Source organism: Vigna angularis, chromosome 3 (genome assembly GCF_016808095.1).
Source record: "Vigna angularis cultivar LongXiaoDou No.4 chromosome 3, ASM1680809v1, whole genome shotgun sequence".
In the NCBI taxonomy this organism is placed as follows: Eukaryota; Viridiplantae; Streptophyta; class Magnoliopsida; order Fabales; family Fabaceae; genus Vigna; species Vigna angularis.
This window is the reverse complement of record NC_068972.1, coordinates 40,615,166-40,628,930: the sequence shown is the minus strand read 5'-3', so window position 1 is coordinate 40,628,930 and position 13,765 is coordinate 40,615,166. Positions and strand designations below refer to the sequence as shown.

Here is a 13,765-nt window from a genome sequence, read left to right as displayed (position 1 = left end):
AACACTTTCTTAACATCAATTTGAAGTTCGTAAAAGTTATATTGTTTCCTTCGTTCCAAATATTCCAAATAATTACCACCGACTGACCGTCGTACACATTCAAACTTTTGTTCCATTTGTCATTCATTCCTAGAAGTTTGAATTGAGGTAACAATTATTCTTTGCATTGTTGTGGTGTTCTAAACTAACCCTAGACCAATTGTAACATATCTTCTATATGTGCCCAGACACCCTACGACTGAAAAATAAATGAGTATTTGATTTGTCACCATTTATACGCATTACACATCTTTTACTTCCCACATCTACCTCTCTATAATTTCATTTTGTGTCTTACTATGCTAATTTCACAAGGTAGATTTTTGTTTGAAATAACCCTTCGTTGTTCATGTATATCTGTAGAATGCATCCATCTAACTCTTGCATCAATGTATTCATCACATATTTCTCTCGTTTGAATGATTCTCCTTTTCATTCCAAATTCCATTTCCAATGATATTCATATTATTGTCTTTCATCTAGTTTAAGGGTTTGCAAGACCCATATTCTAAGTCCATAATCTCTTCCCACAATCTTGTATTTCCTTTCCTAGCCTTCATTTCCATTTCTCACTAAGGTTGTGTTGATGAGTTTCAAGTTCATTTTAACCACCTTCTTACTCTGTTTTACATTTTTTTCATTTTATCAATGAAATATTTTTGTCCCCACTCCCATGAAAACTTCTTTTGTACTTTCTTAATTATTTTCCCTACACTTGATGGCATTTTGAACATTCATTAGTAAAATAATAGGACGGTAGATATGACATTTTATTGAATTGACTATGCTCACAAAGGATATATCTTCTTTTCCATACAACTAGTATTTTTTTTTCTGATTTTTGCTATCACATCTTGAGAGAGTTGATTGCTTGTGCGGTTTTTAAAAAAAATGTATTCCTAAATATGTAAATTGGACATTCATAATACTACAATTTATAATTGTTAAAAATCGTTGGATGATTTTAGACTCTAATCCTATGGTTCTTATCTTATTTTTATAGAAATTCACCTTAAGTCCTGTACCATATAAATCGATAGATATATGTCATCTGATCGGTCAACTATATAGAAAGTCAACTCTAGAAATCTCAAAACAGTATTAACCAAACGATTACGGAGTGCTTTTAGCTTATCTGTTGGGACTTGGACTTTGCTAGAGAGGAACCACAAGATATTAGAAGAAGAGAGACAAACTAAACTTTTTAGAACATCTAGTTGTCGACCCTACATACCGAAACAAGTCCCAAAAACAAATCCAAAACATCTAAAAATACTTTTTAGAACCGAAATGGTATGGTTTATATAATTTAATTTTTTTTAAGATTGAGATTATTGGATATCTTGAATTGACTAATAATATTTTTCAATGAGATTAAATTAGATTCAATTTTTTTAAGAAAAAAAGAACTATAATTAGTGTACAATAGAATGGAGTAAATATCTATTATCAATGGTAAGATTAATTACAACATATTCCGAATCGAGCATCTTGCAAAATTAAAGCGTACGTTCACATAGAAAGCAACAGCTTGCACACGGTAATGCCACCCAGCCGCGCCACCCCTTCTCCACGACCATTTTAGGGCATGAACAAAAATTAGCACTCTCATAATGAAAAGGAATGAGACATGAGAAAGGATCAAACCCTAAAAAAGGAAAAAAAGAATAAGATAGATCACGATTGTTGAAGAAAATCTACAGTGAAATTAACGTAACTTATATTATTTTCCAAATGGTCCCTGGATAAAGGGATCTTATGAATCGTGTAAATAAATTATACATTATCTTTATGAAATCGAAGCCGATTGTGGGGCCCACTTTATTGGATCGTGGGTTTTTCTGGGATCGTGTGATTTGCACACAGTTTGAGGTCGGTGGACACTATCGTCAAAATATTCAAACTTTGAAATTTTCTTCTATGACAAAATAAAGTACAAAACATAGTGGTTAACTGAATGGTTCATGAATTTCCCAATGAACCATGTCATCTCACCACAAAAATATGTCCAATTTGCCAATTTATGTTCATTTAATGTTGAAAGTCAAATAAACACACACACAAACATTAAAAAAAAATGCATATATAGGCATAATTTTTTGACCTAATTGTGGGAAATTAGTGGCTCATCTTCAACTAGGTTAGGCCAATCAGTTATTCCAGTGATTTTGAGTTAATTGTGAACTGCATTAATTATCATATATGCCCCAGTGCTGACTTAGTACTTGTCAAAGTTGGTGATTCAATTCAACACAAGTTATTTAAACCCTAAAATGCTTTCTAGTAAAACCACGTTGGTCGACAACTAAGTTTTCAGTCCATGATATTTATAGTATACATCAAAATTTAAAGTTCAAAACAGAAAAATTTTAAGGTTCAAAACCTAATTGGTTGGAGATACTTCTACTTATTGCAATTCATTATAAAACAAAATTGGAATCCTACAGGGATTACTCAGCAAAAACAATAAAACCCAATGGGATGAGTACGTAGTTTATTGGAAACACTTTGAGATGGATGGCGAATTATGCGAGTTACGAGAATGTTAAACTTCCTAAAGTTTTGTTTTCTTTATTACGAACGGCAGCCATTGCAGAGAATGAGAAGAAAGTCTATGATAATTAATATCATTTAATAATAAAGAATTTTATTTGCATTTGTTACTTTTGTAGCTTTTGTTGATTTCAATAATCATACTGAAGATTCCTTAAGGAATAGTATAGTTGAGAATGCTCGAGACTTCTACCAACTATGAGACGTTATGAATAGTTGTAGGCTACAATGATAATGAGATATGGTAATAATTGAGAAAAATATGCCGACAATGGATAAATTTCATCCTAAAATTTTGAGAAGAAAATGAAATGAACACGTGATTGTTTTATAAACAAAATATTTAATGGTAATGAATTATCTGAATAAAATCTTTTACTTATCAATTAATAAAAGTTAAAATTGATATAAAATTTAATGTAAATATTTTAAAAACTAATAACCTAATCGTGTGTGTGGTTAAGTACTAACTATAATAACTATAATATAAAGTAATCTTACACTGTATAACTTACTTTATCATGATCAAATGTCGTATTACTTCACTTTATGAAAGCTCTTATAAATAAGAGTATTTATAATTAAAATAGGTAGGATAATTTAAATTTATATAAAAAAAAGTTCACTTGGTTTTATCTTTTTATTTTTTTCACTGTAATGAAAATAAAAGGTGAACACAGCACAGCAGTGTCACTCTGTCATGCAAGTTATGGAACATGAGTTGTTTCTTCCTAGAAACTGTAACAGGATGAAGAATTCAATTTTCTGACAACCATTGAAAACCTCAAAAACTGAACAACCAGATTGACGTCATCACAGGAATGAGAGTTTATCAGTATATAAATTCAGTGTATGTAGTGTTACTGTGTAGACTAAATAGAGACTTTTAATTTGTGTTTACATTTATAAATTTATTATTTAGTAGTAACAATTCATTCTAAACATAACAAGCAAGCAATGAAAAATGAACAGAATAATTTTTCTTAAACATCTCAAGGCAAATCAAAGGGGCTCCAATTACCTATTAACAAGTCTGCATCATGAACTTCAGGTCCAAGAAGTGGTGGTTGCGTGGCTTGAAATGTCATCATCTCAGAATTTGACCACATCATATGATGATGATGATCATCATGTGAGGCTTCCACTTCACCAGGTAATGGCGGCAGCTCAAAATTCACAGCACCACCATGACTACTACACTGCTGAATTCCATCTTTTTGAATAGTCTGCATAGAGTTGAAGTCACCATAGCATATTTGGCCACCATTATTAGCCTCAGCAGAATGTGTGGATGGTTGTTCTGGAAGATTCAAACACCCAGTAAGAGCAATTTCTTCAGGCAAAGTACTTGGATCAGAAACATCTGTGTTTGATAGCCTTGAATTATTTTCCAGAGAAGGATCAAAAGCTGTTCGAACTTGATCTGGATTACTGCTCTCAATCCCAGATTCAGAACTGGGGTTTTGGTTGAGGAAATTTGCATAAACTAGTGCAAGATCAATATTTGGTCCATCACTCATCCCTGATGAGGAGCTAGAAGCTGCAGAAGTCCTTATTCTGGGATCATAAGAATGCCCAACAGGGTTATTATTATGATCTGTGGCATTCCCACAAGGTGATGATGATGAAGTTTTGAAAGTGAAACCATCAATGGATTGTCTCAACAAGGTCTTGTTACCTCTTCTGTTCTTCCTGCAGCCACCACCAACAGGCACATTCCGAAGAGAGCCTCCTTTGGTCCAGTACCTTCTGCACCCTTTGCAAAAGTACCTGGGTTGAGTTAAGCTGTAGTTATTGTAGTAGCAGAACTTGGTGTTGGAAGAACCACACCTTGGACAATTTGGTGATATCTCAACCTCCGCCTTCCATCCACTCTCCATCATCACAAAAACCTTGATGTTACTACTAAAGTTGTGATATTAAGGTCAAAATCACAACAAAAACCTTGATATTACTACTAAAGTTGTACTATGGTCGCAGACACATAAAAGAAATCTTGATATTACGGTCAAAATCATAAATGCAGACTTTTTTTTAAACCTTACTTGCATTTGTTTCATAGAAAAACATGTATATACACACACTTTTCGTGTGAGAGCGAAAGAGGGACAAGTTAAGAGAAGGTGGTAATGCTAATTTGGTGTAGAAAGGGGTTATATGTGGTCGAAGTGAGGCTTGAACTCCCAAAGCACATTGAGAGTTGTGGTGAAGTTTGATTTGATGCACATGATATGATGGATATTATGATCTTGGGAATGTGTATGCACCATGCATGCACATGAGGATGCATGGGGTAGGTAGGCCTGGTGGTGTACCACAACCCCGTAGGCTAATAGAAAGTGTCGGTGTTGAAGACACGTGGCGTGATGGGAGTGGTGGTGATGAGGGTGAGTCGGGAAGCAAAGGCATCGATATCATCATTTCAGGTTTCTTTCAACAGCAGACAGCCTAGATATGAGAAACACATTTCCACAAAAGGGTAAGCATCCCAACCACTTACTCTCGTTCAAAGTAGAAAGTGGGAACTCACCATTTCACACCAATCCAACTGTTGCAAATTGAAGAATTTACATCACAAATAGCTCATAAACTGTGCTTCATGATGCTTAGGAATTGAGGCTGTGAATAAGTTACAAACTTTTTTCAATACTGATATTTAGATGCCTAACATGAAGAATTATATTCTTGACTTTACATGCCTTATGTAATTCCAAACACGTAATTTCATCTTTATTTCAGCTTATATTACATATTACTTTTTAGATTTTCTTTTTCCTGCCTATCATTTAGAATTGGGTGTCGACTAACCATTTTACAAAATTAGAAAAAGGTAAGTAGAATAATACATTAAAGGTTTGAGTCTTGGATAATCTGGGGAGAAAATGCAACCCTAGTAGAGTTCATTTACAATAATAACTTTCACACTAATATTGGGTTAGTTCCCCATGAGTTCTTATATGGAAGGAGGTGTATGACTCTTTTGTGTTGGTTCCAAGACAGTGAGACAATGTTGGTAGGTCATAATTACTCTAGCAAACCACAAAAAATATAAAGTTGATTTAGAATCAAATGAAAGCAATTCAGAGTGGCAAAAGTAATAGGCAAAAGTAATATGCAAAAGTCATATGCAAACAAAAGACCCTTAAGTTTGAGGTTGGGATCATGTGTTTGTATGAGTTACTCCTACTACAAGAAGAGCATTGAGATGCACAATGTTTTCTTCTACGTTTACTAGACCATGTCAAATCCTAGGAAGATTCTTCCAGTAGCTTATGAACACATAGTATGTATTCTTGCACTAGATAAATGTAGTGTTGGTTGGGGAGACGATAATTGTTGGTTGAGTGTTATATGAGGGGTATAAGTTGCACTAATCAGACATTAGGTGTGTTCTACACTGTGTAGATATTGTAAGTGTAACATATACATAGCAGATGATCAGAGCATTTATTTTGGTAAGACGAGTTGAGGTTGAAAGCGTTAGATGTTGTCATATGTGTTGAGATGTCCAGTTGCATGTTAGCCACATGGTAAGGAAGTTTTGCTTAAGCGTGTTAGCAACAGTGCAAACAAGGGAGAAATTAGTGGATAATTGTTGGTGAGAAGGTTAAGGAGCTTAATATGTGTAACTCAATGCTTGACTCTTTTTAAGGAATGCATGCATAAGTCAAAAATATCCATCATCGAGTTGCATTATTAAACAAATCATACTTCTCTACAAAATATTGTTCTCTACATTTCTTTCTTGCTTCCTTCTAGAGTTATGGTTGTCCTCGGGGAAAGTTGGATGATGGTTTTGATACTCTTCCAATGCGCACAATTTGCCTGCAAAAATCTGAGGGAATTAGTGATGAAAACCCCTAAGTGTAACCTAAACTAAACTTATTCACAAAGTTAGATAAAAAAGAGGATTAAGGAGGTTTCAAGCTTCAAGAGAGTTGATTTGGTATAAAAGTGCACCACAGATAATGGTAAGAATTACCGTTATCACATGTTAGCCACATGGTAAGGAAGTTTCGCTTACGCGTGTTAGCAATAGTGCAACGAGAGGGAGAAATTAGTGGATAATTGTTCGTGAGAAGGTTAAGGAGCTTAATATGTGTAACTCAATGCTTGACTCTTTTCAAGGAATGCATGCATAAGTCAAAAATATCCATCATCGAGTTGAATTATTAAACAAATCATACTTCTCTACAAAATATTGTTCTCTACATTTCTTTCTTGCTTCCTTCTACAGTTGTGGTTGTCCTCGGGGAAAGTTGGATGTGACTAGAGGTAAATCTTTCTAGTTTTTCTTGGTTTTGTTAGTTTGGGATTATGCTTGCATGTGTTGTCATTGGGATTGGTAATAGTCGTTGGGTGTCAGAGGTATCGTGGGTTTGCTCAAATTCCTAGTTTGGGGTGTTTCTTTGTGGAGTAAGCTGGTGTGGGCTATACTCACGTGTTTGAGTTGTTGGGTAAAAGAACATATTTTTCAAGGTAAGGAAATCTAACATTTTTGTGTTTTTTGTTATAATATGTTGGTGGATATTATTGTTGATGATATGAAACACATGTTGATATGTTATATATGTGGTTGTGTTTATATTTGGTATGTGCATTGATGATAATGCTTGTTGATGTATGATTAAATGCCATGATCAAATGTGGTGTGTTGTTTATCTAGGGTAATAGTGGTGAGCCTTGGGTGGCTCTAGTCAAAACCTCCTATGGATAGAGGTTTTTAGGAGAATACTAGAGTGAAAGTTCTAACTACAATAGTGGAAGAGACAAGGGTAGTTGATAACTAAGAAAGGATATTAGACAAGTTCAAAACAATATGGTAAAGTGTGATGGGGTTTAGCTTTATTTGACTAACTTATAGGATAATGAATAACATCAAACCATATACTTTAATGGTCAAGTGAGGGTTAACTATATGAGTGATAGTTAGGTAAGGTACTTGCTATACGAAGTACTCATCAAACGATCACTTGTGCTAAGGGAGGCAATCGTTTGATAGGTGTATATATGTACACATATCAGACGATTGATTTGTTGAGTCTGCTAACTTCAAGCACTTTATGAAGGTATCGAACAATGATTCAGAAAGTGGTTTACCTTGCTGGAATAACACGGATAGGTGTTTTCTAGAATTGTAAATCACCTTGTGGAAGTTTTCCTCAAACTTTTTTTAGAATGACTGAAGGACTTGTGGATGGAGAAGGTCGTAAGATGATGAGTGGTATCCATTAGACAATACCTGCAGTTTTGTGCTTAATTTGAGCAAGGAAAAGGAGTGTGATCTTTCTAGCTTGGCACTCTGCTTTGGAAGGTGGAGTCAGAGAAAAAGGATAGTAGAGTGATGGGTATGTCATGGCTAGAGGCCAAAATCTACTAGAGTGTGTTTGTGTGTGTGTATATTATTTGGGTTAGGTAGTTGATACGCTATCGTCGACGCTATCAAATCACTACTACTTAACAAGGCAATTTCACTATTATCAAGTTAGTAGTTAACAAATTAGATAAGGTTAAAGTAACTCTGAGTCATTTTTCAACGAATACAGAATACTTTTTCAATATTCGACTCTTATGAAAGACTATTAAAAATTAGTAAAACACAATGTAATGCTTAAAGATAAAAGTAAAAATCTTTCCTAATGAGATTAATATTGAAGATTGATGTGAATTTGAATGAAAAACAAAGAAAAAAACTTTGAAACAGTTATAATAAAATAGGTTAACTTCCACTATTTGTCCAAAATAGATTCACCGTTTGTTATCCAAGATTATTGTTTAATTAATTATCGCTTTAGAGTTTCAAATTAATTAAAGTACATTCTTAATTAATTTAAGGGTGATCTTACATTTAACCAAAAGTAGATTCTCAATTAAAAATAAGACATTTCAAGATTAATCACAATAAATTCAACCAAAGTACATTTTCAATTAAATTTTGTCATGCTTATTCTTTTATCTTCTAACCAAATTAAAGGTTAATTAATCAAAGTACAATCTTGACTAATTATTGTTGAAGTTTTCACCACTAATAAAAGCACATTATCAATTGGTAGCAAAATTCATTTAATCATATGAAAGTTTTTAACTTCAATCAAAGTACATTCTCCATCAAAATTAAAAATCATTAAACTCACACGATCAACATGCGTATAGATTAAAACACCTCACTAATTAGCTACTATGTAAAAATTAGTACTTTTCATGTGATTGAGAAACAAAAGACATAGATGAAAGATAATCCAAATCAATAATCAACATAAACAAAGACATTAATTCAACTTAACCTCAAAATCCATAATGAAATTACATTGAAATAACCCTAGAAGCTTAGCCCGCCCTCCATGAATGGAGTGAGATACATGATGAAAATAAAAGTGACAGGAGTGGTGAATGCTTCCAAGTCGAGGAGTTGTTTCTGCTTTCCCTTGGTCTTTTTATATAGAACTTGATTAGCCATGGATTTTTATTTTTCTATTATTGTAATCTTCTTTATGATAAAGTAATCTCCTCAAACTATCTTATAAATAATCCAATATCTTCAAGATGTATTTGATTGTTGTAGAGATATAAAAATATTTGAGAAAATATTTATTATATTAAAAAAATGAAAATATTATTTTTGATATTTATTGATATAGTTAAATAAAGTAATTATTTAACAACATCAAATAAAATATCTTAAGATATACTTTTTCTAAATTATCTTTTATCATAAACATTTATCAATAATCAAATCCATTTTTGTACAAAAAAGTAGAGAAAATTACAAGATCTAATTTTTGTTGCTTGTTCTCCTTTTCTGGTTTAGTCAAATTTCTTCACTTTTTTTCATGTTTTTCTTGTCTTCTTCATCCAATGTTTGACTTGATTTCTTGTGGTTTTGATTATTTATTATTTTTGGATTTATCTTTAAGGTGTCATGAAACTTTAACCAAATTATTTTTACACTTCAATAAGCTCAACTTAGCTACAACTACACTAATACACCTCAAAATATCTAAAGAATATTTATTCAACTAAAAGGCTACTTTTATCTTGTTTTTGTATCTTATGTTCAATAAATTCAATTATAACAAATCCTAATTAAATTATTCTTTTAAATTAAAAAAAATCAATGAAGAATTCAATATTAAAGACTAACTGGGGATATAAACATGCACTCATTAGTAGTGTTCGATAAGCTAGAAACTAATGGGATGTTGGGATGTTTGTAAATTGAAAACCACTTTCAATATCAATTTTTTGATATTTAAATCATTTTCTTTTAATTGTAATGAAGTAGACTTATTGTACACACTTTCTTATATTTTGTATTTTAAGCTAATTAGACATTTGCTTACTTTTTGTTATAACTTTTTCTATAGATATCATCTATACTTGATTTCATATGCATTGAATTTTACATTTCTAAATTTTAGGAATGGTACCCTTAAAAAAGTAAGACCCTCGAGAAGCTTCTCATTTTTCAAGAGGGAGAAAGAGCTCGCAAGAGGAAGCAAGCAGAGGCGTATGACAGAGAGAGAAGATCGAAGCGGAAGTAGAGAAACGGAGGTAAGAAAACGAAACTCAACTTTTACAGTGTTTGAATATGATTTTGTATGTTCTGTTACAACTGGAAGGGAAAGAGGGAAACCTTATTTATAGGGTTCTTGGGAAGAAAGGGGAAAATAGAAAATAGAAACCCTAATTAACAAAATAAACCGATTACTATGTTTTGACAATAATTTGACTGACTATCTTAGTCCCAATAGCCTCCCCTAAAGCTGGATGGTGTATACTCACTAATCCAAGCTTGGGGATGATGGATCGGAACCGTACACGATGGGCAAACTTGGTAAAAATGTCAGCCAACTGTTCATCCAAGCGAACTGGAAGGAGATGTAGGAGATTAGCCTAGATCTTCTCACGAGCAACATGGCAATCCAGTTCTCTATACACTTTGTTCTCTCGTGAAAGCTCTGGTTATGAGCTATATGCCTTGCTGACTTGTTGTTATAGTAGAGAGTAGGAGTCCCAACTGCTTGAACTTGAAGATCTTGAAGAAGATAGTGGATCCATTATATCTCGCATGCAGTAGCTACTAGAGCATGATATTCTACTTCGGTGGAAGATCTGGAAACGGTGCTTTGCTTCTTGGATTTCCATTAGATGAGGGATAAGCCAAGGAAGATGCAAAAACCTGTAGTAGACCTTCTAGTATTAGAGCAGGTTGCCCAATCTGAGTCACTGAAGGCCTTTAGGTGTATTGGAGAATCAACTGCAAAAAATAGTCCCTCCGAAGGCTTAGATTTTATGTACCTAAGAATATGTTGCACAGCCCGATAATGATAGTTAGTGGGAGATTGCATAAACTGACTTAACAAATTAATAGAGAAACACAAATCAGGTCTAGTATTAGTGAGATAGAGCAGCTTCCCTATCAATCTTCGATAGGAGCTAGGGTCATCCAAGTAGCTATCCATTTTATACAATGAGCTTGTATCACTTAGAAATGGGGTAGAACATGATTTGCATCATAGCATTCTTGTTTCCTTAAGGATGTCTAGAGCGTATTTCCTTTGACACAAATGAATCCCTTTCTTAGATCTGGCCACCTCCAAGCCTAGGAAGTATTTAAGTTCTCCCAGATTTTTTGTTTGGAATCTGTTATGCAAAAGAACCTTTATGTGATTGATTTCTGTCATGGAATTCCCTGTCAATATGATGTCATCTACATAGACAAGTAAGGCTGTGAAATCTGTAGGTGTCTTTTTGATAAAAAGTGAGTGGTCAGACTTAGATTGAATATAGTTGACAGAAATGAGAAAAAAATATAATTTTTTAGGTCCCCATAGAGACTTAGTGAGCCTGCAAACCTGACCCTTCTCATGGACATTAAGACCAAGTGGTGGCTCCATGTAAACTTCTTCATTTAGGTCCCCATGTAGGAAAGCATTGTCCACATCAAGCTGGTGTAGAAACCAGTTTTTGGAGGCTGCAAGAGCAATGAGTAATCTAGTAGTAGTGAGCTTGGCAACAGGGGAGAAGGTGTCCAAATAGTCTATCCCTTCCTTTTGGGTATAGCCTTTTGCTACTAGGCAAGCCTTATATCTTTCTATAGTGCCATCAACCTTGTATTTAATCTTGTACACCCATCTACAACCAATGGGGTTTTTCCTAGAGGCAGTTGTGTTAAATACCAAGTATTATTATCTTGTAAGGCCTTGATTTCTCTCTACATAGCTTCTACCCATTCACACATGTTTTTGGCCTCATCTTAAGAGTGAGGTTCATTATTTGCAGTGAGGTTCATTATTTGCAGTGATGGCCATAGTATACTTCAAGTGTTTCTCTGACAAAGGATCACAAGACAACATATCAGAAATGGGATAAGGGGATTTAAAATTGTTTTTCATAGATAAAGATTGATTAACCTGATGCACATAGTCATTTAGATACCCTGGAGCCCTTCTAACTCTGTTAGATCTCCTGCAACTATGATTTTCTTCACTATCAGCAGTGTTGTCATTACTATTGCTGTTAGTGGCAATCTACTGTGTCAGCCTTTGATCATTGGTGTCCATTTCAACAGGTCTCTCATCATCAATAGAATTCTAGCTGCCTAGAAGATCATTAAGAAAAGTAGTTATGTCTGCCTCTTTATTATTGAGTTCTCTGCTTTGCTGGTCTTTGTAAGGAAAAATGTCTTCATAAAAAATAACATTTCTACTTATGAAAAGTTCCCTAATGTTGATGTCAAGAACAATGTAGCCTTTGACACCACTCTTGTAACCAAGGAAAATTCCCTTCCTAGCTCTTGGGTCAAGCTTACTTTTGTTGTTTTCAAGAGTGGAAGCAAAGCATAGGTACCCAAAAGTTTTCAAATTCAAATAAGTGGGAGGAGCATTATACACAAGGTCATTAGGTGTTCTATTATTAAGAATAGGGGAAGGTAACCTATTTATTAGGTAAACAACATGAGTGACAGCATAGGACCAATAGGCATTAGGCACATTAGATTGAAAAAGAAGGCTACAAGTCACATTAAGGATGTGTTGATGTTTGCGCTCCACAACAGAATTTTGTTCAGGAGTTTCAACACAGCTCTTTTGATGGTTGATGCCATACAAATCATACAAGTTAACACAATTAAATTCAGGTCTATTATCTGACCTAATAGTTTTAACAGTTTTATCAAACTGATTTTTAACTTTGACAATAAAGTTTTGTAATAAATTTCTAGTTTAGCCTTTATTGTTCATTAAAAAGGCTCAGGTATGTCTGCTATAGTCATCAACTACAGTAAGAAAATACTTATGACCAGAACACAGGAAATGGAAAGAGGACCCTATATATCACAGTGAATCATTTCAAAACATTCAGTAGACAAAGAAACACTTCCAGGAAAAGGCAATTTATGTTGTTTAGCATAGTGGTAAGTATCACAAACAATATCAGGAGTCATTTGCATATAAGGAAAATTTCCGCATATTTGTTTTACAGTTTTGTGTCCTAGATGACCTAACCTATAGTGCCACAAATTTACATCAACATGTTCATAAGAGAAAACAGACTTTAAAATGAAATCTTGGTCAGGGTTGGGAAAGGCTTGTAGATAATAAATACCTTTGTAAGGATTAGCACACCCAATCATCTTCAATGTAGAATTCTCCCTTATCTGACAAATCTCAGAGAAAAAAGTTAGACTGCAGTTTAAGTCTTTGATAAGACTTTGGACAGAAATTAGATTAAAAGAAAACTCATGAATATATAGAACATTAAAAATAATAAAATCTTTAGAGAATTGGACAGTCCCTGCATGTTCAGCAGTGATAACAGAGTTATTTGGGAATCTGACATAAATGGGCTTAATTTTATAAAAAGTGACAAAGTTCCTTTTCTCATGGGTCAAATGATTAGTGGCCCTAGTGTCAACAATCCAAGCAAGGGTACCTTGTTTGTCTTCTGTGTTATTTCTCTACATCTGATTGAACTTATGAGTAGATTCATCAACCTTTTCTATCATTCTGAGAAGCTTTTGCATCTGCTCTGGGGTAAAAGAATTGAAGGCAACATTGGTGCTGGCCTGGTGAGTGGGTTAAACATCCTCTAGGCCAAAACTGCTCTGGCAAATATTGGCAGAACTCTAGTCAATCTTTTTGTCCTGATTTCTGTCAGCTTTCTTATACCAAGG

At 33.9% G+C, this 13,765-nt stretch overlaps 1 protein-coding gene across 1 annotated transcript; it reads right to left on the bottom strand.

Annotated features, from left to right (window-relative positions):
- Window positions 1-3,557: 3,557 nt before the first annotated feature.
- Window positions 3,558-4,771, bottom strand: LOC108323731 (dof zinc finger protein DOF3.5-like). Its single transcript, XM_017556331.2, has one exon. The coding sequence runs from the start codon at window positions 4,473-4,475 to the stop codon at window positions 3,585-3,587; it is 891 nt and encodes a 296-aa protein (XP_017411820.2). The 5' UTR covers window positions 4,476-4,771; the 3' UTR covers window positions 3,558-3,584.
- Window positions 4,772-13,765: the final 8,994 nt, after the last annotated feature.

Excerpts from the sequence above, each read along its gene's own strand:
- LOC108323731 (XM_017556331.2), bottom strand. The coding sequence starts at position 4,475 with ATGATGGAGAGTGGATGGAAGGCGGAGGTTGAGATATCACCAAATTGT.